This window comes from Teleopsis dalmanni, chromosome X (assembly GCF_002237135.1).
Source record: "Teleopsis dalmanni isolate 2A chromosome X, ASM223713v2, whole genome shotgun sequence".
Lineage (NCBI taxonomy): Eukaryota > Metazoa > Arthropoda > Insecta > Diptera > Diopsidae > Teleopsis > Teleopsis dalmanni.
This window is the reverse complement of record NC_051848.1, coordinates 70139277-70163551: the sequence shown is the minus strand read 5'-3', so window position 1 is coordinate 70163551 and position 24275 is coordinate 70139277. Positions and strand designations below refer to the sequence as shown.

The 24275-nt window shown below is 29.9% G+C and overlaps 1 protein-coding gene across 1 annotated transcript; it reads left to right on the top strand.

The window, feature by feature from the left end:
• Positions 1-264: 264 nt before the first annotated feature.
• On the top strand, positions 265-1281 carry LOC119689668 (partner of bursicon). Its single transcript, XM_038104548.1, has 2 exons — positions 265-1013; positions 1076-1281. The coding sequence occupies exons 1-2, from the start codon at positions 735-737 to the stop codon at positions 1244-1246; spliced, it is 450 nt and encodes a 149-aa protein (XP_037960476.1). The 5' UTR covers positions 265-734; the 3' UTR covers positions 1247-1281.
• Positions 1282-24275: the final 22994 nt, after the last annotated feature.

Sequence of the window (24275 nt, the reverse complement as noted above, 5' to 3'; positions counted from 1 at the left end):
ACGAGGTCTGCAGGTAGGGTGCTAATGGTATAGACGTCAGAGATGGGTTATGCAACCAGGCAAGAAACTGTCGAGCGAGTGTCAACACGAGTTATTTTCACGGGTTTTTTACTATAGAAGTTAGATATTCTTAAGTGATTTAAGACTTAAAAAATTAATATTTAATTTGATTTAAATGTCAATATGACAGTAGTGACTATTTTTACTTTATTAGAATCTGAGATATTTAATAAAGAGGTTTCGAACAGTAGTGAACTACAACAACCTAAATTATTTTTATATTATTTTAATCAATTTAAATTTTGGTTGACTAGACATCTTAAAAATTGACTCTAACAAAAATTATATCTTCGATAGAACTTTTTCTGTAAATAAAGTTGTGTATTGAACAAGTGCCACTAAAAACACTTTAAATACTATCAGTTCATTATTCGTTCTTTATGAAAATTATTATATATAATATGGAGTACAATGTGTAATGTGTCATGTATTGATTAGCAATTTAAGCACTGAAAGCACTTAGCAATCAAATAATTTGAAATGATTGTCATTAAACCTGCTGTGAGGAACACAAACAGTCAATCAATGCAATCATAAATAAAAGTCCAAGTACTGATATGCTGATTCGTTGGCGCTTCTTAGTACAATTCATGGTTGTATAAAAGGACATAGTAGCTACACTGTGAGCAAAGTTGTACAGTGAGAGCCAAGTAGTGCACATCACAAACATCACAATGGAAGTGACCAAATCACTGGTGCAAGTGCTAACTTTTGGAGTTGTGCTTATGATATTGCAAATACAGCAACTGGGTCATGCACTGCGCTATTCGCAGGGTACTGGTGATGAAAATTGTGAAACGCTTAAGTCTGAAATACACCTTATAAAGGAGGAGTTCGATGAACTGGGACGTATGCAACGTACTTGCAACGCTGATGTGATGGTAAATAAGTGTGAAGGTCTATGCAATAGTCAGGTGCAGCCGTCGGTCATCACACCAACGGGGTTTCTGAAAGTAAGTACATATTGCAAAAAATCCAGTGAAATTATTCAAATCCCCAAATCCCCATCTTACAGGAGTGCTATTGCTGTCGCGAAAGCTTTCTAAAGGAAAAAATCGTTACACTTTCTCATTGCTATGATCCTGATGGCACTCGGCTTACCACTCCCGAAATGGCCACCATGGATATACGTCTGCGTGAGCCAACTGACTGCAAATGTTTCAAATGTGGTGACTTCACCAGATAAGTTTTTCTTTATCCAATGTATATGAAGTATTTGGATGTGTCCAAATTAAATAAATTGGAATAAAATATACTCGAAGCATTTTTTTTTTGTTTCTAATTTAAGTGGGTTTTATGTACCAAAAACGTCTAACATGCTCGTGCAGTGGTGGTGCCTAAGGCGATGGCGTAGGACTTCAAATGTGGAAAAAAAGACCGTTGGGCGTTAGTTTCTTTACATTCGAATTGTCCAAAGTGCGCTGGAGCGCATTACGAAAATCCACTTACTCGTAATTTGATAGAGGATAAAATTTGGCGTATGCCTGCAAGGCGTTTTTTTGTGCAACAATCGAAATGCATTCCTATTTGTTTTAATTATTGTATTCGCTTCAAGTACTTATTGTTGATTATTGTTTGTGTATCCACGCGTACTTTTATGCCAGCTGTTGACAGGAGTTGTTGATTAATGCGCCTCCGGCCTGGCTTAGCTCTGGCATGTGTACAAAATTTTTGATTCTGACAGTGTATGTTCATGTGTTTTCATAGGGTAAATCTGTCTAAATTCAACTCTAAGTTGGCTTCTTTAATGCTACCGATATTGAATTCAAATTATTTTTTTGTGGTTTATAACAATATTGTATAGAGTCGCTAAATATTAAACTGATACAGTCGTCTGCATACTTTTCCAATAAATTATATAGAAAGTCAAACCGTGCTTTCATATAAAATGAACTTTCTAATAACTTAAGAATCTACCACCCATATGTTCGTCATGATAACTCTTTTAAATATATCGTTCCTTATACATTTAAGTTTAAATATAATTAATAAGTCATCAAGTCTCTTAACACTGCAAGCGATTTGCCGCCAGGTTAGCCAGTTAACTGGACTATATTACTAATTGTTGAGTTCGCTAATATACTATCTTTCAGATATTCATTTCTGACTCTCAGTTGTGTTTTATTTCTGACTCTTAACCCATGTTTATAGTATATGGTCAAAAAGTAACGAGAATTTCTAAATTTCGCGCACTGCATCTGTTCTTCGACTCCAGTCCTATTACTATTATATTTTATTGCACTGCCAGTAACTTATATATTATTCATCAAACAGCTGTGATACTGTTTGTTCAGTGATTTTTGTGGAAAAATGTTTGTTCGGAATTCTGATTATCCAGACAAGGGATATTAGTGAACTTCATTATTCAGAGCAACTTATTTTTCTTTAACTATTATTCTTTAAAACAACTTTGGTAAAATTTTTTATTCTAACCAACTTATTCTACTTCACTATAAGTAGCATACTTCTTTATAGATTATATAAACGTAAAGTTAGTAACTGACTTACTGTTAGTATATATCAAACTGAAAACAATGGTGATATAAGTGTACACTATCTAAGAGGAACTACTTTCAAAAAGATTCAATAAGCGTGAAATATATAATAAATGGCTATTGAAAAAATTAAGAGTGAAATAAATATTACCACTTCATTACACGTCACAGGTTCTAAATACTGTAACTTCAGTATCAAAATTCAAACTTATTTAACAAATCAAGGTTTATTAAAAAAATTTTTATATATGCATCTATTGGGATTTTAGAATAATTTAAACTGATACCCAAATATTTAAAATCCTTATCATAATGCACTATTTCGAAGAGGTTAAGTAGTTGCAGCTTATATGGTTGAAATATTTGAAAAAATCAATGATGGGCGCAAAAGTTTTCAAACAGTTCTCATTTGTCCTGCTGTGAGTACATTATCACAAATAAAACTTACTTCTTCAATATTCAAAAGTTCAATCGATCTTACATTGTTTAGTGTAAGTGAAGTCTACTAATAGATGCTGATATAACTCTCTAGGTGTTGGTTACTTATTCTATATTGACTAAAAGTTTTTCTTGTAAGTGTCACTACATCATCACTAGATCAATCACTTGCGCTCGAAATATTATATTACATTATTTCTTGATACGTAATGCCTTTGGACTGTTGTATCACAAACATTTGGGCGCTATTTCTAAGGACTATGAAAATAAACATTTTATATGGTTTACAAAATTGATAAAAATTAAGTTTCTATTTAGTACAACTAGGTACAATGACTTGTATAGACTTGTACACTATACACTTGTGACATATTTGCTTCCGATCTTTCAGTTAAGACTGCTACGCTAGAAACCATGATAAAATCCACTATATTAAATAGACTGATCATAGACAATATTGTTTTGTTAACATATGGCAGAATAATTTTACAAAACAACAATTTGAAAGAACATTCCGGCACAATAAATCTACCGTCTGTTTAATTATTTTGGATTGTAAACTCAAATGCCTCACAATTCCGAAACAGTACTTAGAGATGATTCGATATACTTCAGTACAATTTTGACATTTATTTATTATTGCAAATAAATCATTGATCTTTTATAATGTACAAGATATTAAAGAATTGTTTAAACCAAGGCTCCGAACCGGAATTTCTCCTATTTCGGTTTTCGTTCTTGTTCAAAACAAAAAAAAATATATCGGTTCGGTTTCGGTTTTCGCTCCAACAAAAATATCGGGTTTTTTTTAGATTTTAGGTTTTCGGTACGGTTACGGTTCCGGTTCCGGTTCGAAGACCGTCTTTTTTCTTTTTCTTGCAAACAAAATATTTACCTATTAAAACAATACCTAGATGCACGCGAATATAAACTCTATGGCAATATTTAGTAAATTTTTTTATATAAATTTTTTCCGTCGGTGAATGCGGAGAATTTACCAGATTTACTCCTTGGTGCAATAATGAATACAATCATTATACCCACGTTAGTTTGGGTTTTAACCACAGCCACCAGGACATTTCTATTAAAGAGGACGACCTCAATTAATCAATACGACGACGTTAAAGGCCTTGACCTCCGTGGTGCCAGATTTATACCTATGGTCGAGTGACGCAAGTGACTCAAGTTGGTGGCGCCGACTGAGTTTTTATCACCCCTTACGAAAGGTATCCCTTACTTTCATACCTTGAAAATAATCTAACCCCTTACCGGTGGGGGTAAACTATAGCTAAAGTAAAATACAATTGAATTTAGCAGGGTTATCGACTCCCAGTGCTAGCAATTGATTCGAAATGAATGGAAGTAAGATAATCTATCGAATCTACGCAGAAAAGATTCGTTCGTAAGGCAAATAGTAGGTGAAATTGCTAGAGAAAAAATTAAAATAATATTAGTTATTGAGAAGAGTTAGAAATCCTTTTTCAAAACTTAAACTGGCGAGCTTCAATAATAGGACCAAAAAATACTGTCGTTAAAAAACTATATGGACAACAAATGCGAAATATTTGTTCTTTAATTCAGTTCTCTGATATTTCTATTTAATTGTATTTAAATATATCTTAAAACAGCTAGTGAGATTAAGAAGAATATCTGGAAATTGAAATTTGAGAGCAATTTTACCTTTACTTCAGTGCCTTAAAAAAGTAAGTCATCTCTAAGTTTTTTAACACTAATGACATTTTAAGTTAGTCAATTTTTTAATTTCAAGTTTTGATACAAGCAAATTGTAATTATTTAAGCAATCAAAATTCTTTTCAGCACCACAAAAAGTATTGATTTACTCTAATTAATGTCATTCCAAACCTAAATTTATGTCATCCCTCAGTTTTCTAACATTAAGGACTATATGTCAATTTCTTGACTCATAGTTTTGCGACAAAAAAGGCACAGTAATTATTTAAGCAAAAAAAATTTTTTTCGAACCATATAATCTAGTATTTCGAGCGAAGTAGTTCGAGTAAGTAACTATATTAACTATATTCTATTAAGCATTTCTTCGTGTCTACCACTATTCTTATATATTTGAAACTATACACATGTATCAGCTATAAGCTACAATTTTTATATTCTAATATATCAGACAGGAAAAGGCAATTATTCTTTGAGATGACCTCAACACCTTGTAAACAGTATCCAAAAAGAGTAATAATATTATCATCCTCTTCTATATTGTAACATCTCTAATGCGAATATCAATTAAGTAAACTTCAACGCATTTACATATTATTACACCCAAACCAAAATTAAGCTGATATGCGAAGTTTTTTGGACGAAATTCATCCGCACTCAACATCATCAACAACATCACCAACTTCAGGTATAAAACAAAACCACAAAATGAAGTGGCAACAGAACAATTTGAACCCATTTTCGGATTTGAGTGCACACATGCTCTCACACTCACATGCGGACCAATATATCCACAAAATATCAAACCCCAAAAAATGCCAGGACATTCTAAATAAATATAAAAACAACTTCAAAACCAACAACAAAGTCAACAAAACAACACCAACAATAGCCCACCACAATATTAAGCCGAAAAAGAGACAAAACGTTTAAATAAAACAAAACATGATTATGTATATGCTCCTTTCAGTCCTTTCAGTCCTTTTGGTCCTTTTGGTCCTTTGCTCCTTTTGCTCCTTTTGCTGGCGGTAATTGTAATACGAAAAGATTCAATGTAAATTTTGTGGTCATTTAATGTGGTTAGCATGGATTTGTGCTCAACGCACAGTTCGGTTAACTCTATTGGGGGTAAAATGTGCAAAATAGTTTGGGTTTTGTAGATGAAAGTATATTGCATCTTGTCAAAATTTACCACAATAAAGTACATTTGCGAACTTACTAGCAAATTTCAATATGTTCAAGTGAATTTGTACTCTTACCCCTTTCCTCTTCGACCAAGTAACGATTTAAAAACTTTGCGGTCATATCGTTGTGGAGAGACATCTCACATATGATGTTAACAATTACACTCTACTTCTGGCATTCAACGTAATCTGTTGCAAGGTACCTTTCTTTTTAGTGAATAGTTTTTTGAAGTTATTGACTCTCTAACACTATTTTCTTATTCAGTCACGTATTTAGTGAGTAGAAAGGGAGATCAGTGAGTTATATTTTTGGTTTTATACAAATTTGAACTTTAATATTAATATTACCAATTCTCAAACAGCTGCTAATGAATCCGTTAGCTAACACTATATTCCTATTGAGTGACGTATTTAGGGAGGGGACGTATATTAATACAACCAATTTGCGAACAGCTGATAATTAATCTGTCGGCTAACTCTATATTCCTATTCAGTCGTATATTTAGTGAGAGGATGGGGAGATCAAAGAGTTATATTTTTATTTATAAATTTCAACTTCAAAATTTATATTAATATTACCGATTCTCAAATAGCTGTTCATGAATCTATTAGCTAACACTATATTCCTATTGAGTGGCGTATTAAGTAAGGAAATGAAGCGGTAAATTATAGTTTGGTTTACAAATTTTAATACTAATATTAGTATTAAAATTATGTTAATGAATGTTTCGAAACATTTGAAACAATTATCAATTATAGAAAAGGAATGCAGGAGTTAGTTTTGGTTTGTGTAAAGAGTACTTTAAATAAAACTTTCTAAAATAATACCAATAATAATACTATATTCAATACATACTTATTTATTCACATATCTATATATTGGGTGTCCATAATAAATAAGCTGCTGCTAACTCTTCCATCCAACTATAGAGTTTATGAAGACGTCAGATAATTTTCGCTATTCAGTGCAATTATAAAATAAAATAAAATTTGAAATATTATATTGACAATAATTTTTCTTTCAGAGTAACAAGAAAAAACTCGCAACTTACGAAAGAAAACATTTGTGAAGCAACAACAATACTCTTAAAATCTTCAGAGTTACGGTTTACTCGCAAAAATTTTTATTGCTTAGTTTTTAGTGCAACCAAATTAAAAAATTAGTGTATTGTCTATGTTCAATCGAAATATTTTGCAAAATTCCAGTCATTCATTAAAATCATTGGAGGATTTTATTTACAAATAAATTCAAATAGATAAATAGATGAATAAGAATAAGTGATGCCAATTTGTTGCATCTAGACTTAATGCTGTTTTCTTACAACTCTGAAAGAGAAAATTACGGCTATTATACTTAATCACGTCCTGAATATTTTATGTTTGACAAAAAAAAGTAATTCACTTCAGATATATATTTCAAAAAAACAATGCATGATTGATGAAAAATATCTTAATTAAAAACTGTAAGGTTTTATAATTGCTATACTGTAAACTAATAGAAAATGTTTATAATAATATTAAGAAAAAAAAAGTTCTCTACAAAAACGAGCTGACAAAAAAAAAGTCAATAAAATCAATTGTGAACTCCTTTACTTTCCATATCCAAACAGCAAGAACGATATTTAAATGATAATCGGGTTTAGAGGAATATTGAGCAGCAAATTTTTTTCTCAGGCAAAGCGTCATTTGATTGATTTGACATAAAACTACTAATTTTATAAAATTAGTAGTGGTTATATATGATTAAACGAAATTACTTTTTTCCTAACAAGTTAGATATAATTAAATTTTAATTTGTAAGATATACGTTTTTAAAGCGTGGTAAGAGGCGCGATGGCGTTGATGTCGTCGATGACCGTGTCTGCAGCTGTCCGAAATCTCTTTTGGTACTTAATGCTATAAAATTAATTATAAAAAAGAAATTTATAAATCATTTGCTTAAATTATGAAAACCTAGAGCTCAGAAAAAAAATCCCAAGACATGACTAGCTCATGAACGTTACTCGATAATTAGTAAAGAAGATAATGCAAGCCAGTAGATCAGTTGTTAGCTATTTGAGTACCGTTCTATTGAAAATAATTTCTGGTAAGAAAGAATCATGTGTGTCATATTCCAAGCACCAAAAAGTACAAACATAAGTTACACGTCGGCATTATACGGTATAGACAGATAAAAAGGATTGTACTGAAATATATATATTTTAATATCAATTCTTTCGTTTGCCTGTAACAAAATTCCGCTTTTTATAAACTCAAATACATATCAAAGAGAGACATAAATGGATTCCGAAATTACAAACGAAACCTAACAGCTTCTGAACTAGTAAGAAATGTTTGAAGAATTGAATTGAAGAATCAGACAAAGCGAGAAAAGTCGTCATCAGTGCTCGTTTCATAATAGACACCAACTAGAAACAGTGCAAGCACTTATTGATTTTTAAAAAATACAAATCGTATTTAAACAATATTAAAATAGTTTATTTAATAATTATAATTAATATTTTTAATGTAAATATGTACCAAATACTTAACTCTTGCTAAGTTCCTGCAAATTTCCATAAAAATCAATCGTCACAGAAGAAGATAGAATTTTAAGTACAACTGTTTAAAGAAGGAAACTATAATGGAAGAACACAACTAATTTAATTAGATAATTGCAACGGTTAGACCCTACAATTTTCATAAATTTTTTAAGATAGTTACGGGAGAGATACATAACTATCTTCTTTTCACAAGTTTCAGATGACAAGTTTTTCACTTTCACTCAAAGCTCAATATTCACAACTTATTAGAGTAATTCTGGACTTCAGATTCGCTCCCTGTTCCCTCATTGCTTAAAAGAATTATTATGAAGAACAGATATTCGCACTTGACAAATCTGCAGTATGCACTGTGGCATTGAAGTCATATGGGAAGCAATGATGTATTTAATTATCATTATACTGGAAAAAGACTTCATTAATCATAGAAACTGTTAGAATTTGTGAAAGGCCTTAAAGTTAAATATCTACAATACTTAAGGGAACCATGGTATGTTAAAATAATTAATAAACCAAAATTAATTGCAATACGCCCCAAACCAGAAAAAGCAATTGATTATTACAACTACACAGTATGGCAATCAGTAGTTTTAGTGGATATAATATATCTGAAATATTATTTTTCTAATCCGCTATAAGACAATATCACTGACATGTGTTATGTTTCATATACATTAATGTGGAGACTCCTGGAGGTTGTAATAATTTATATACAGTATGCAGTAGTACTGTATGAAATAGCTAGATATATCGTACTTACTAAGAGACAATAAGAGAAATTTGTGTGACTTGGGTATTCCAATATTTATTATTTAAGTTTCATTTCGGTTAAGCTAAAATATAATAAAGCCATATCCACGTATTGAAACGCTGACCGGTTTAAAAGATTATTCACATAAACTATTGAAATAAAAAAGGATTGTAGAAAATATGCTCGGACATTCAAAAGGTTATTTGGGATACAGAATATAATGTATATATATACAATAATAGAAAATTTATTGTGATTGGTGGTCATGTAATATACTTTTTAAAATACAAGCGGCATCCATAGCAATAAACACAATATACACTGGCTTGACGAACTGAAGAAAATTGATCAGATTCTACATTCAGAGAAACCAGCCATTTTCACTGAAACTGAACTTTATGCAGAAGCAATTATATTTATTTATTACTAAATGATTTATACTTAACAATTAATTTTCGAGTAATTCACATAAACTAAAAATTAAAATTATAAATTAAAATAATAAAATTTTTTAATAGAAAACTAAACTAAATTATTCCTGAATTTTCTTAAATAATTGAATTAAAAACAGCTTTTGCAGTCCCTCAACCTTTCTGCGGGTTAAACTAGTCCAGTACAAAACAAGTAATCAAGGAGAGAGATAATCGTTTGCGGCTGATGTACTGGGAAGATTTCGTAGGACATAGACAAAGGACTGGATTTTACTAGGACTAATCAAACAATACTCCTACAAAAACGTTATTAAGTTTTAACTAAGGTTGCTAACTAATTTTAATACGGGTCATTATGGTCTAAAATAAATAAAAGTAAAAGACTTCCAGTGGTTTTTTATCTTTCCTAATATTTCATTACTACCCAGCATCGTTAACAAGTTGTAACCCAAACCGCATAGTAACTCTTTGTGCAATGTAGAGAACTTTCAGTAAACTGTTGAGCTTGACTTCGTTTAACCTGTTTTTCTCTATGTCAGTTCAGACATTAGAAGTCTAGAAAGTTTAGATATCATTTCACGTAACACCTGTTGTTATTAAATTAGGCAATATGGAGTTACGATATACTGAGTCTTCAACTACTTTAAAGACTCTACTCCCTGGTTTTTTTTTTACTGTCTGATGAATTACTACTTTTCGATTTCTTTCTACTATAGTTTCTATGCCTTTATATAAAACTGAAGTTTAAAAAATAAAACTTATGTTATATGATAATTGAAAAAAGTTTATTTGCAAATACAGAGTTCGCTCGAAAATGTAAACAGTGGCTTATCACTAAACTATTGTTTCCTCGAAAACTGTTTTTAGACATTTACTACTTTAAATCGTGAACAAATATTCTGGAGTTTTTAGTTCAACTTTTCAAGCAGGTACTATAAACGTTTTGTTCTAAAACATAGTATAGAACTTTCAAACTCAATTTCATCAAACGTTACCTACTGATCTAAATACTTCTATTGTGATGAATTTAAATTATAAAATGTCTCACATATCATATCAAGATTTAATGAAAATGCCTGACAAAAATTATTTAGTCAAAGTATATTAGAACTTAACTTCTCATATACCAAAGTAAACGACCCTCAAGTATTTTCTGTGAGAAGTTCTCCATATCCAAGACTTTCATATACAGTTGCTTATTTGAACAGTCTTATTTGATTAAAAGTGATTCAAAAACTGATGTCTCTTGAGAAAAAAAAAATAATTATTGCTTTTAAATATTTATTTGACTAAGAATCGAATAAAGGACGCTCCCATAATTAATTAACATTGAATTAATTTATTCAATGTATTACCCAACTTCATCGTCAGATTCGAACATTAAATCCTCGTCTATTTCAGAATCGGATTCTTCTTCAATTACCTCGTTTTGAATCATTTCGATGTGCATAACCATGATTTGTCGTAAGTCATCACCTGCTTCATATATATATTCGCGCATATCAGGTAAAGGTGGTGTAATTCTTAAAACCTCTTCAGCAGTATTCGGAGCTTGTTCCTTAAACAAAAGAAAATGTTTTATGAATAATATATTGTTCTCTCATTTCTATATATTAGAATATATTTTAATATTTAAATATGTATATTAACAAAATCTATTTGCAAACTTACCTTAAGCATTTTTTAAAATTATTTTGTGTTATATTTTTGAAAAAAATATTCAAATCTCGTCTTTTAACGCTATCTGACAAGATAACAGTTTAGGCGAAAGCAATATGTCAAAACAATTACATCGGAAAATCAAATATTTACGGCGAATATTCTTTTACAATTGACGAAATCGCCGTATAAAAAAATTCAATTTATACGGCGATTGTAAACACAGTGCAATAAACCAGTTTACATTTATTTTTTAACCTATATGGTTTTTATTTTTTTTACCATATATTCTTACAAATTATGCTCGATTCAGTATTTTTATATTTTTATCGCAGAATAAATCGAACTACCTACTTTATTTTTTTCCAAAATCTTTAATATTTTTAAGAAGCTGGATACCGGCAACAGTTTCGCAGCACCGTAACGAATATTATATCGCCTCAGAGTTTTTCGCCGTAAACTTGTTTAGCACAAGATTTTGAAAAAAAAATTCTAGCTCGTAATATTTTTACCACATAATAAAATTTCCTAACTGCCCTGATTTTAATAAACAAAATCAAATAATATTTGAGAAAAACTTTTTTATGCAATAAGGACATCACCATTATTACCAGTTCTTTTTCGCTGAGGTGCTATTCGGTGATATCTCTAAATCGTTAGCGCTTTTGTAGCAAACATTTTAACTTCTACTTTAAACCCTTGCTTTTATCTCTGACACTACAATTTGATGTCCTTGAAATTTCCCTTTTCCCTTTTAATCATGTTCCAGCGCAGAACAAGTTGCAATAAAATGGATCTCATAACTTGACAACTAACATATTGTTGCTATACTGGCCGCGTTCGAATTGCTAACAATCTTGACCAAGCATACTTTATAACTGCTAGGCAAGCTACTTAACATAACCAAGCATCAACATTCAAGCCATCATGACTAAGAAATAAGTATTAGTATGATATCTTCTTAACCTTTTATCGAAGAGGTTAAGCACAAGAGGTTATAACATTTTGTTGTTAAACTGGTTATCACCTGATGTCTCTCTCTAACACTTTTACAAGGCTAAAAAAAAAATATCGAGGGACGTTTTAAATATGTATATGTAGGTCACACACTTCTATTTTAATTAAATATTGATATGTCACTGGACATAGTCCCATGCGTGCCTTTCTTTTTTAGATCATAATAACTATTATTACTATTCATGTTAATAAATATTACTTATTGTCATTCATACTAGACAGATTGTAATAAAATAAATTGATTACAACAAAAAAAAATTGGTTATCAAACTCATATGTATATCAGGTAGTTACTATAGCTTAAAGCGGAAATGTTATTCAACTGAAAACTTAAAATGCTCTTCTTTATAGGTCTAGAAAGTTGAAAGAGAAGTATCTGAATGCTACTCAGCGAAGTATGGGATCAGGTTTTAAAGGGGGATAAGGCGCATGAATGAGAAGTAGTCAAGAGAAAGGGTGCAGTCTATAGGTTTTGCAAATGGGGTGGTCGTCCGACAAGCTTTAAAAGTTACTTATCGATGCTGACAATCTGAACTTTCTTGAAGTGGAAGAAGTCTGAGAAGTGCTCCCCGTCAAAGTTGCTACGCAGAAGGTCGATGTATGTTGCGCACGATTTATAAAGCGATTCTTGTGCAAAATCATTTTAAATTACTGTGTCTAATCTTTTTTTTTAGTTGACTAAGCATTACTTAAAATTTTATAAAGATTTTTGAATATCACTGAGTTACAACCATAAAGTTTTTTTTTTGAATCATTTAAGTTTTTGGCTGACCGCGAATCTTTTTCGAGTATTGTCAAATGGTCGTTATCATTGGACTTTGGGAGTATTCATTGCTTTTATAAGTCTGTTGGACATTATACTTGGTGCTGTAACCTTGTGGGACGTCGTCTGCTATTACACATCAAGCACTGCCGACATTATTTTGAACACTTCACAGGAGAAATACTACAAATGTACTAAATAAGATCACGCAACTATTTAAACGATGTTTTTGCTTCTATTTCTTAAATTAGAATGAAATTTGCATGTAAGCCGACAAAAATCCGATTGTAGGATTTTTGGACACGAACAAGTCCAAAGAAAAATAAAAATATTTTGATTTCCTTTCGTCTGGTCGTGATTCCTGCAAATATTGCTGTTACACATGAGACCTGGCACAAGTTTCTATTGCATAGCACCAAGTCATAGAACTGAATATAATGTGTAACATAATACCCGCTTTAGTAGTTTGAACCTGTCAAATCAAAAACAGTGGTTCTGCGAATCAGAAATGAGGCAAAGGTGCACGAAACTTTCATTCTTAAAATTTTGGAATACCATTTATTTTAAGATAAAATTTTGTTGTTGTAATTCACTACTATTCAAAAACTGTTTTATTTGTAAAATAGTAATAAATAGATATTGTAAATTATATAAAATATTGTTAATTGCATAGATTAATTATATATTATGTATATGTAGAAAGCTATTGAACTTATATGAAAAAAAGGAACTTTCGATTCCAATTATTTTCAAATATTTTTTATCCTTTCAGGTATTTTTCGAAGTTTTTTTTCTAAGTTTTAGTTAAACAAAACAAATTTGATAACAAGTTAATTTGTTAATCCTTTGTATTGAAAAAATTTTATTTAAAAATTTCCAGCTGGATTTACTTAATTATATTCCATGCATTCATTTTCCTGCCGACTGACTGCTCTAGTCATCCACAAGTAATTAAATTTGCTTACAGGCAAAACAATCTCTTCGTAGAGGTTCGAGGTGGCTTAATGCACTTCCATTACTCAGCGATGTTCTAAGCAACATAATTAATTATTTTATAAACAACAATTTTGTGAAGTGCAGCGGTCCCGACATGGAAAACAAACGAATCGGTGCTTTCTATATGAACTTCAAGCACTTCATGTGCGTATATAAAAATATTTTTTAATTATTTTATTTTTCGAACGTGCGAAAAAATATTGTTGCTACTCGATGTTGTTGTTGTCGTTGTTGTCGTTGCTGTTGCAGCTATTGTTGGTGTCGCCAGAGTTGTTATTGCTGGCGATGTTGGTTGTGTGGTTGCATGGTTGCCTGGTAGTGGGGTAGAGGGGTAGAGGGTTAGTGTAAAGTAATGTGGTAGTGTTGCATTTGTAATAATCGTTTTTGCTGTCGTTGTCTGTCATGCTGTCATGCTGCTGTCAATTTACTACTTTGCAACTTCCGGACAACTGCTAACGTTTATCATAATTGTAAATCATTTGCATACAAATACCCATAAGACTAGAGAAACGTATGTGCTCGCAACAGGATTCGGGCATATCTAGTGTTGCATGGCAGCCGTATGTGCGACATTGGCAACGGCCGTTATTGCTGCTGTTTGCACTTGTTGCGCAACATTAGATTTCTGTCGTTTATCTACGCGAATATGTGTGCAAACTCAGATACACTGCGCATTCCGGGTGCACGGCCACTGTGCAAACCCACTTCCATGTGTGAGTTCATATGCAAATCCGTATGTAGCATTACAAATGTGGCAAATGTGACAGCTGCTGCTGCTGCTGCCGATTCCAGTGTTGTCGGTTTTGCTATTGCTGCTATTCCTGCTATTGCCGTTGGCTGAATTTTAGTGCAGCACTTAGGTTTCGACAAGACATTCGCTTATGTCAACAAAAGTGTCATAAAATTTAAACACAAACATTACAAAAAGTATTTCCATCACAAAAGAAAACAAGACGATAATATTATATCCAAACATTGAAAGTGACGTGAAGTAACGCGCGACAAGTTCCATTTTTCCAAAGTTCCAAAGACATCGGAACACATCATAGAAGCCTTGTTAATATACTCACGATAAGTCATTTAAGTTACTACTTCGTAAAATTCGGAAAAATATATATGTTTGAAAAAAGATATATATGTCACAATATCAACGAGGTCCTTGGAACACTGATGCAATCTATGCACAAAAATTTGCAAGCCATAAAACAAACTGGAATATGGATATCAAAGGAATGAGTAAGAAAGGACTTCCATGGTATAATGGAAAATAATGTTTATCCTCATTGAATCTTTGCATGCTATAATTTTAATCAATATTCATTTCAACCCCGAACGTAGTTTTGTTAACATCTTCTTTTGATACTACCTTTGCAGACATTAAAGAGAGTGACTTTTGTTATGGTAGAAAAGAGTTTCTATGATTTGGGAAATTCATTAACATTGTTGAGACATCTTTATATAAGTCTCTAATCTTAATCCTATTCGTCCCAAATACCGAACATGCTTTTACTAACATTTGCTTTTAATTCTTCTTTTTCATTAATTAAACAATATTGAAAGTGATAATCAAGGGAAGGACTTAAATACTCATACAGAGAAAATAAAGAAAATAAAGCATTGGCGGAGCATCCTTATATAGTTTTTTGTGTGCTTTAAAATCGCTTCCTAACATTGTAAGTATGGATTCTTATAATACTTCTTCATCAAAATTTAACAAAGTGGCTTGTATTAATCAAGAAAAGAAATTTAGTACTCTTGGTATGGTCAAAGAAGATTTCTATGATTTATAAACATCACCATCACTGTCGGAATAACCTTATATGTGTATTTGCCTACTATGGATATCGCTTCCATTCGTTCTAATCTCGAAATTGTCTCTACTTATCTCTATTTTAGATGACGTTTCGTTATCTACAGAGTGGGCTTAGAAATAAAATTTTTATTTATGCCTTAAAAATAAAAATGCATCCTCCTAATAATAACTATTTAGTGGCCTTCGGTTTCACTTTAGACACTTTATGTTTCATCGTAGGTTTTTTGCCTGTAGGACTTTTCTAACTTATTTACATTTCCACTTAAGAAAACGCTAAAGGAAAGGGAATACGAGTGACCTTCAACACATTCCGCCAAGAAACCACTTGTCACTTTTCTATTTTCTTTCTGAGGGTTTGCATCACTGGGCTTGTTCCTTTGTTGTCTCCACGTTTTCCGTACAGTTTTTTGTTAACTGTTTGCAAGACATTGTTACCTATAATTTCATACAGTTTCGGTGATAGTATATAATTACATCGATAAGTCATACAGTCCTTTATGTTCGTTAAGGCATTTTCAATGTCTCAATTTTCATCTTACTTAAGAGGGTCTTAAATTTTATTCTTACTTTTGATTAAGATCTATATTAGTCATTTAAGGTTGTCATCGATATGACTTGCGTTTAAGTTCCGCTACTGCTTCGAATGGCTATCCTTATAGTTCGTTTTGTCCTAATATAACTGCTTGGTTTAGTAGTCTTCTCTTTAGTTTTAATTTTTTAACACTCAGGATCTTTTCAGCAAACCTTGATGTGTGTTCCTAATTTGCTTTGTTTCGAGCATGTTTTATTGTCACCATCTTTGCAAAAAAAAAATAATAATTTGGATTACTAACACTTCTCTCTCAGAGAGAATTTTACTACATCCCAAGAATACAATCTCAGTAGAGTCGCCAAATAGCAGCAATACATAAAATTTGGTGACTCTACTTTGCGCATGTGAAAAGAGTAGCTATAGAAATATTCATAACCAGACAGGATATGAATGATGTAGTAGTTGATCTCTCCGAAGTCCCTTACAAACCAGTTTTTTAATTTTTGATGATCTTTGCGGTCCATTTTTCAGTAGTATTAGAGTCCTGACGTTCCTACCACACTACTATGGTCTTTCGCCTTATTGCGTGCCCATCGATATTGCTGTTCTCCATGCGCTTTCGTTGCCAACATGTCTTTTGCCTCTGAGCCATGAGCAGATTACTCTGTGAATGTTGCTCAATGAGTGGAGTAACACTTTCCACATTTTTCATAATTTCGTAAGAGTTATTGCTTCCTGTGCTCTGTTAAAAGATAAATAATATCTTCATACATCTATGTATGTAAATTATTGGAGTTTTACATGGGAAGCTTTACGTCTAGTATTCCAAATTGGGAAACAAGTTCAGTGAATAATGGCGCTGCATAATTTGATGTCATAAAGTCAAGAAAAAAGCACAAATTTCGTATAAAACTAACATAACAAAAATTTAAATAAATTAGCAGACCATAACATATATCAACAATTTATTTGACAACTCAAAACACTCAAATTATGTCCAAATTAGTGAGTCCCCGCGATGCTTAACTCAAGTGCAACATTTTTATTATAAACTTTTTACGCATATCAAATGATACACACACACACACACTCATACATACACACCCATAATATACACAAATTACAGTCGTAAAGTTAAATTATGCGAAATTCGTACTGGCCAAAGCCGAGTTCGGTTACGAAGACGACGCGACGGAGTTGCAGATCGCAAGGCACTCCACATATGTCAATTAGTATAATTAACATTGGTTTCGTTTCTCTCTGCTCGCTTTTCGCTGTTCACTGTTCAGTGTTCAGTGTTCAGTGTTCACTGCCTCAATTTACCCAATAAAATGTTGGTCACCCAAAATTGTATCGACGAGCGTGTGCACTTGTGTAACTGTTAAGTGTTTAAATGTTTAAGTATGTAAGTGTATGTGTGTGTGTGTATGTTGTGTATAAAATTGTTATTGCTTTTTAATGACTAAATTGTAAAGATCGTAAAATGATTAAAATTTTTTTGGTTTTGGTTTTGGTTTTGGTTTCGGCGTCGGTGTCGGTGTCGGTGTCGTTGTCGTTGTCGGATTGCTATCCATACAACGTTTTTATTAATTTTATTATTTTTGGCTTTTATTGCTGTTCTTGTTGTTATTGTTGTTTTTGTTGTTTTGTTTGTTTTAAACATAAAATCAAATTTATATTCAGACGCTACAATTTTGAAGTAATAAAATAAATTAAAAACATAAAGTTTCATATTTTATGTGTTTGAAGTTAATTGCTTTAAATTTAAATATTTAATTTTTATTTGTGTTATATGCTTTTTATGGATTCCAAAATATGGAGGTGGCAGCTAATCCCATTGGATCCGCTTCAATCAATTAGCGCTTCTAAGTGTTGAAATTATTTTAACGCGAAACATATAAGCATTTTAATTTTTAATTATAAATTTTAAGGCATTTTACAAAATTAACTCACAAAATAAATTGAAGCTCATTGAAATCATCGTGACACGCTGAAAAGTGTTGACAACTAACTTAAAATTAATTTTAAAAAGAAGTAAAATTAAAATATATTATATAGAATAAAACTGAATAAATATCTCAATTATTGTATTTTTTAATTATTTAATAATTAAATAATAAATTAAAATAAAATGAAAAAAAATAAGTAAAATATGTTATTTTTAGAAAATGAGATATTGTTTTTTTTCTATATTTTATCCTTATTATATAAAGCTTACTGTACAAGGCAACAATATCATGAATTAAGATAATTCCAAATATCAGAAATTCTCCACCTAATATTAGGAGTTCTCCTGATGAAGGCAAGAGCGTATTTGCCGAAATATGTATAGAAATATACTAAAAATTAACCCACAAAATAAAAATTAATATTCTTAAAAAAAACAATATCGACTTTAGCATCCTGAAGATTTAATACTGTATATCTAAAGTACATAAAAGATAGAACCCTGAAACTATTTACGAAAACCCACAGGCTTACCAACATCGCGTTATCGAATCTCGGAATGATTACAGACTCTTCGGGGAGGTATGCAGATCTGATGTCAGTGATTGCTTAGTCTGATAAAGTGATAAACAATAAACCAGTCAAGACATAGAGAGAGGTTAAACAAAAAAATCCCGCAGTTAATAGTGACTAAAAGTACTCAAATGCACTGACTCAAGTAGCCTCAACATAATAATCTAAAGTACATATCATACTCGTATCATAACTATTCAATATAATTTCATAATGTTATTTCCTTTAAAAAAATAAACTTATCAAGAAAACTTATCAAAAAAATTTTTTTTATTATTTACAATATATCTTTATTTAAGCACGTAACAACAATAAGTTTTTGAATCTTATAAACTAATAACAATACATTACAAATAATTTTATATATACATATACTACAATGAAATGTGAAAATGATTTCTAAATTATGTTAAAGGGTCTCTGTATAAGTAGATAGGGCTTATTTACCAGTTATTATTGGTGTATGTCCAATTTTCAGAGAACATAGACGTATTTTTTTTTGCTAAAGCACTTTTATCCGAAGAAGAAATTAAAGTCTTGTTAAACGGTAGCAATATTTATAACTTGTATAAATTTATGAAAAGTGCTTCAAATTACAGAATATCAATTATTAATGAATTTATATGAATAATGATGTTAATAATGTGCACCACTTTTTGTATGCCAATCTGACACATAACATATACATATGTTATTGTCAATTAAAAATTTTTGTAAAATGCTATGATTTTTGTAAGTACTTACTGAACTTGTGAATCAAGAAATAATAATAATAATAAATACACAGAATTAACATACAAGAATAAAATATATAATTATAATTTTTGTGATATAAATCATTTTAAATAATTTCTTTGTGTTTATGTACACTGAAGCTGGTCTCCGAAGTAGACTGAAATAACTTTATTATAAATATTTCATAAAAAAATTGAAATATAATTAAAAATATTTAACACAAATTAATTAAAAATAAACGAACTAAGAGTGGGGAAATTATTTATATAAATATAAAATTAAATTAATTAAAATTTTTTCATACAAACAAAAAATTTAAAAATAAAGATAAAATTAATATATACGCACAAATTTATATTACATTAATGTTTACATATATAATTATATTAATATTATATATAAATTCACAAATTTATAGTTTATAATTTATACAATTTTTTTGTCTTTAATTTTTATAAATAAAGCTATGATAAATATTAAATATGATAATTCTATTTAAATTGCTGTAATATTATTTCATTTATATTCCAATTTAAATTCAAAAATTCAAAATTTGCACGTTTAAGTACACTTTTGCATGATTTTAGTACTTTACTCCTTTTTTACTTTATACGTTTTAACACAAGAAGGAAATACAGAAGTTTGCTCACACATCTTCAGAAAAACTTCTCAACTTAAATAGGATTTTTAAGGTAAATTACTCAACATTGTAAAAGCGCTCTGAGTACATAAAAGTCGTATAAAATTTTCTTTTTTTTTACAACAGCTGATTTGTGTTTACAATGCGAAAAGTGCATTCAAATCATTTTCCGCACTCATTCACTTTTCTGCGCAACACACAAAAGCAATTGTGTTTTAACCTCAATGAGAGCACAAATTTGTGTGCAAATATTGCACTCAATATATAAATGTTTGTGCTCCGTTTGCATTTTTTTTACACTGACAGCAGCTACAGCAGCTACAGCAGCAGCAGCAGTTGTGGTGTTGTAATTGTTGTTGATTTTATTGTGTGTAAACACTCACACCTACATGCAAATATTTCTTTAATACACACCGTAAACATTTGTAAACAATTATGGCTGACGCTGCACAAGCACAAAAACAACAGCATTAAAGAAAGCAAGAAAAAAGATGGCCACAATGGCTTCACACTATCATAAACTTTGCAGCATGTCAGCCATCATCCAATAAAACTTGCAACAAAAAGCAACAACAACAACAACTTAAAATGGAACAAAAGCACGCACGTAAGTAGTTTGCTTACTCTCTTTTTTTTGTGAATTATAATGCAAACATTGCAATCGTAGAGGCAATTTGTTTTCTTTGTAATTACCGCAGCACAAAGTCTCCTTTGTGGCATTTCAGTTTTCGCTACTCAATAAAGAATTTTTGAACTGGAAGTTTCGCAAAATTTATAAAGGAGTGAATGCGGGAAGTGAAGGAGTTTAATTTTTTTTGTTTTGTTGTATTTTTATTTAAGCATTTTAATGTTAAATAATTATATACAGGCTTCTGATCTTTCATTAAAGTTAGATTGATCTAATGGTAGATCAAGAGTGGCAGAAAATAAAAAAAAAATTCTTTTCAAAAATTTTTAGTGCTTGCTGAAACAGTTTTTTCTTAGACGTCAATCCAATATAAAATTTAAGTACTTACTTATTAGTTAATATTACTACATTCAAATTTATATATAAACTTTCTTTAACCGGAAAATTGGCTTAGAGCCATTAGATTACTTTTCTTTAACCCGAAAATTTTTGATACCACATATGTCATAAACATGAGACTTATTCCTAATTTTAAATTTCTGCAACATAAACAACAAGTTTTTGGTCTATTATTATAATATATAATAATAATAACAATAAAAAACTGATTTACAGAACCAATAAAGTAAGATACTACATTTAAGAGATAATGAAAAAAAAATGATTGCTTAAACTGAAGTATTTAAATATTATTATTTTTAAATAATAAAATCATATTAAATGTTAAATTATATCACATCTGCATATTTAAATAGATACCGTCATATATTTTATAGTTTGCTGTATATTATTATCGCTTATAATAATAGTCAATATATTTTTCTATCAACTTCTATAAAATTTTTGAATCCATCAAAAAATTCCAATTAGAATAAAAAATCTGAGAAAATATTGAGCAAACCGTTACCCCCTATCTGATAAACACATGGACATTGTGGACACAAGTATGTCAATACCGATAACCAGCAGTTTGAGATTAAAGTTATCAGTTAGGGATACAGAAATGTATAGGCCAGAGTTAATCCATTGCCAATTCGCCTTTTTTTTCAGTTGTCAAAATAACCTATTACCAAGTTTCGGTTTAAAGCTTTGCCACTACTTCTATAATTATTTTTATTGCTGTTATAAAGCATATGTACTACATGTATTTTTTGTAATACAAATGTTTGAGATGTCTTTTTACTGACTACTGAACTCGACTTAGACTGTCATTAATTGGAGTAAAATGATCAATTTTGGTGTCATTCTTTTAGAGTTTAAATATATAAATATATATATTAATATATATTTAAATAGGGAACTCCAGTTCCCTGAAGATGACTATCGAAGATTGTCGAAATATGGAAATATCACTATAATAAAACATAATTGTTTCAAACATGAATAATAAATTATAGTTTTTAATTAAATAACCAATTAGCCCGTTTAATAATTATTATTTATGTTTTCATATAACTTTACTCTATTTTCTTTTATTTTAGTTTATTCAATTTGATTTTAATTTGCTTTTATTATTTAATTTAGTTATCTATTTTATTATTTTATTTTAATTAGAAATATTTCATTTAACTTTGATTTATTTTTTTTTTATTTTATTTCATTTAATTTTACTTAATTTTTAAATATTTTATTTAATTTCATTTAGATTTAATAATATTTTATTTTCACTTTATTTTATTTTGGTTTGGTTTTTTTTTTATATATTTATTTTCACTTCATACTATTTTATTTAATTTTGTTTTATATTGTTATATTTATATTATCTTTTTCTTCATTATTATATACATGAACGATATTTATATCATCTAGTATTATTTCATGTTATATTTTCTTTTAAGTTAATTTTTATTATATCACTTCTTTTAATCTTTCTAAATATAACTTTATTTTGTTTTATTTAATTTTATTAAATATTATATAAGTGATAATATTTAATTGTCTTATATCATTTTGTTTTATTTTATTTTTACCTGATTTTGTTTTATTTGTTGTTATATTATTATCTTTAACTTTATATTATTTTATTTTATTTTAATTTACATTACATATTTTTATTGTATTATATTTTGATTTAATGTTATATTTATTATTTATTAGTTACTTCATTTAATGTTAATTTATTTTTTTTTTATCTATAATCCTTCGCAATTTGAAACTTTCTGATTACACATTCCAAACAAATTTTGCAAAGGGGTTTTCGCTCTGACTCTGAGAGTAGTCCTGCATTCACACCCGTAAATTTCTCCATAGACCTATTGAAGGCTTGAAAAACTTGGATATTCGCATAAATATAAAGTAATAAAGTCTTCTGTTTGATATGTTATTATAATGTGACTACCTACTTCACATAATCTACTTCCCACTAAAACGATTTTGAACCAGATCAATATTCTTCTATTTTCTTCTATTCTAATGGTATGTATTATAGTTTATGTATTTGTTCAATTTAATAATGGGGTTAAGTCCACTTTAACAAAATTATTGGAGATTACACAACCCGAATTACACAACCAATAACGAGATATTGTGTTCTATTAAAACGTGATGCTATACTATCTCTCATTTTCGTTGTTAGAAGATTTCTTTACTTCAGAAAACTTTTAGCAATAATGGATGTATTTAATATCACTTCTTTTTTAATGCATTATACTGTATTTCAGTATATTCTACTTAGCTGTACACGTTTCCAGAGTTCGAGAGACTAAGTCAATTGTCGATATTACTATGGACGTTGTGGTCAATTTGCTGTTCCGCAGATTTGTTGAATCTTGCTAATCTTATTTTGTCTTTGCTTCATTTCTTTACATTATTTCATGTATAACTTTATTTTATATTGCTTTTTATTATTTATTTGGCTTTATATAACGTTGCGTAAATTATTTGATTTTTTGTTTTCTTATTATGTCTCGCAGGATACATTACTATAAGTACTTCGTTAGAATAAACAATCAGAAATCGATAAAAAATATTTATGAAGATGTGCTGGTAGAAAGTCGCAAAAAATGGCATTCTATAGAGCGATATGGAGTCATCAATTGAAATGTTGAAGATAAATTTTCACTCCAACGCATTTTGCTAATCAATGAAACGTACTCCTTTATATACGTATCGATCCCCATACAGTATCTAGACTCGCTAGACTTTAGGCTTTAGTAAAACTTTTGTTCACACCCAGTGATGAAACATTGCATTCGTTTTTATTATCTACACATTTAAATAACCAAAATGAAAAAAATGTAACAATCTGTTTCTATATTCCAGATGAAGTTTTACACTAAACTTTTAACTGGTAATCAAACCATCAATTAACTGTTGTATAAAAACACAGCAGTTCTTCGATGTAGTGAATTGATGTCGACTTCCATCACATATTTAAAGTTCAGT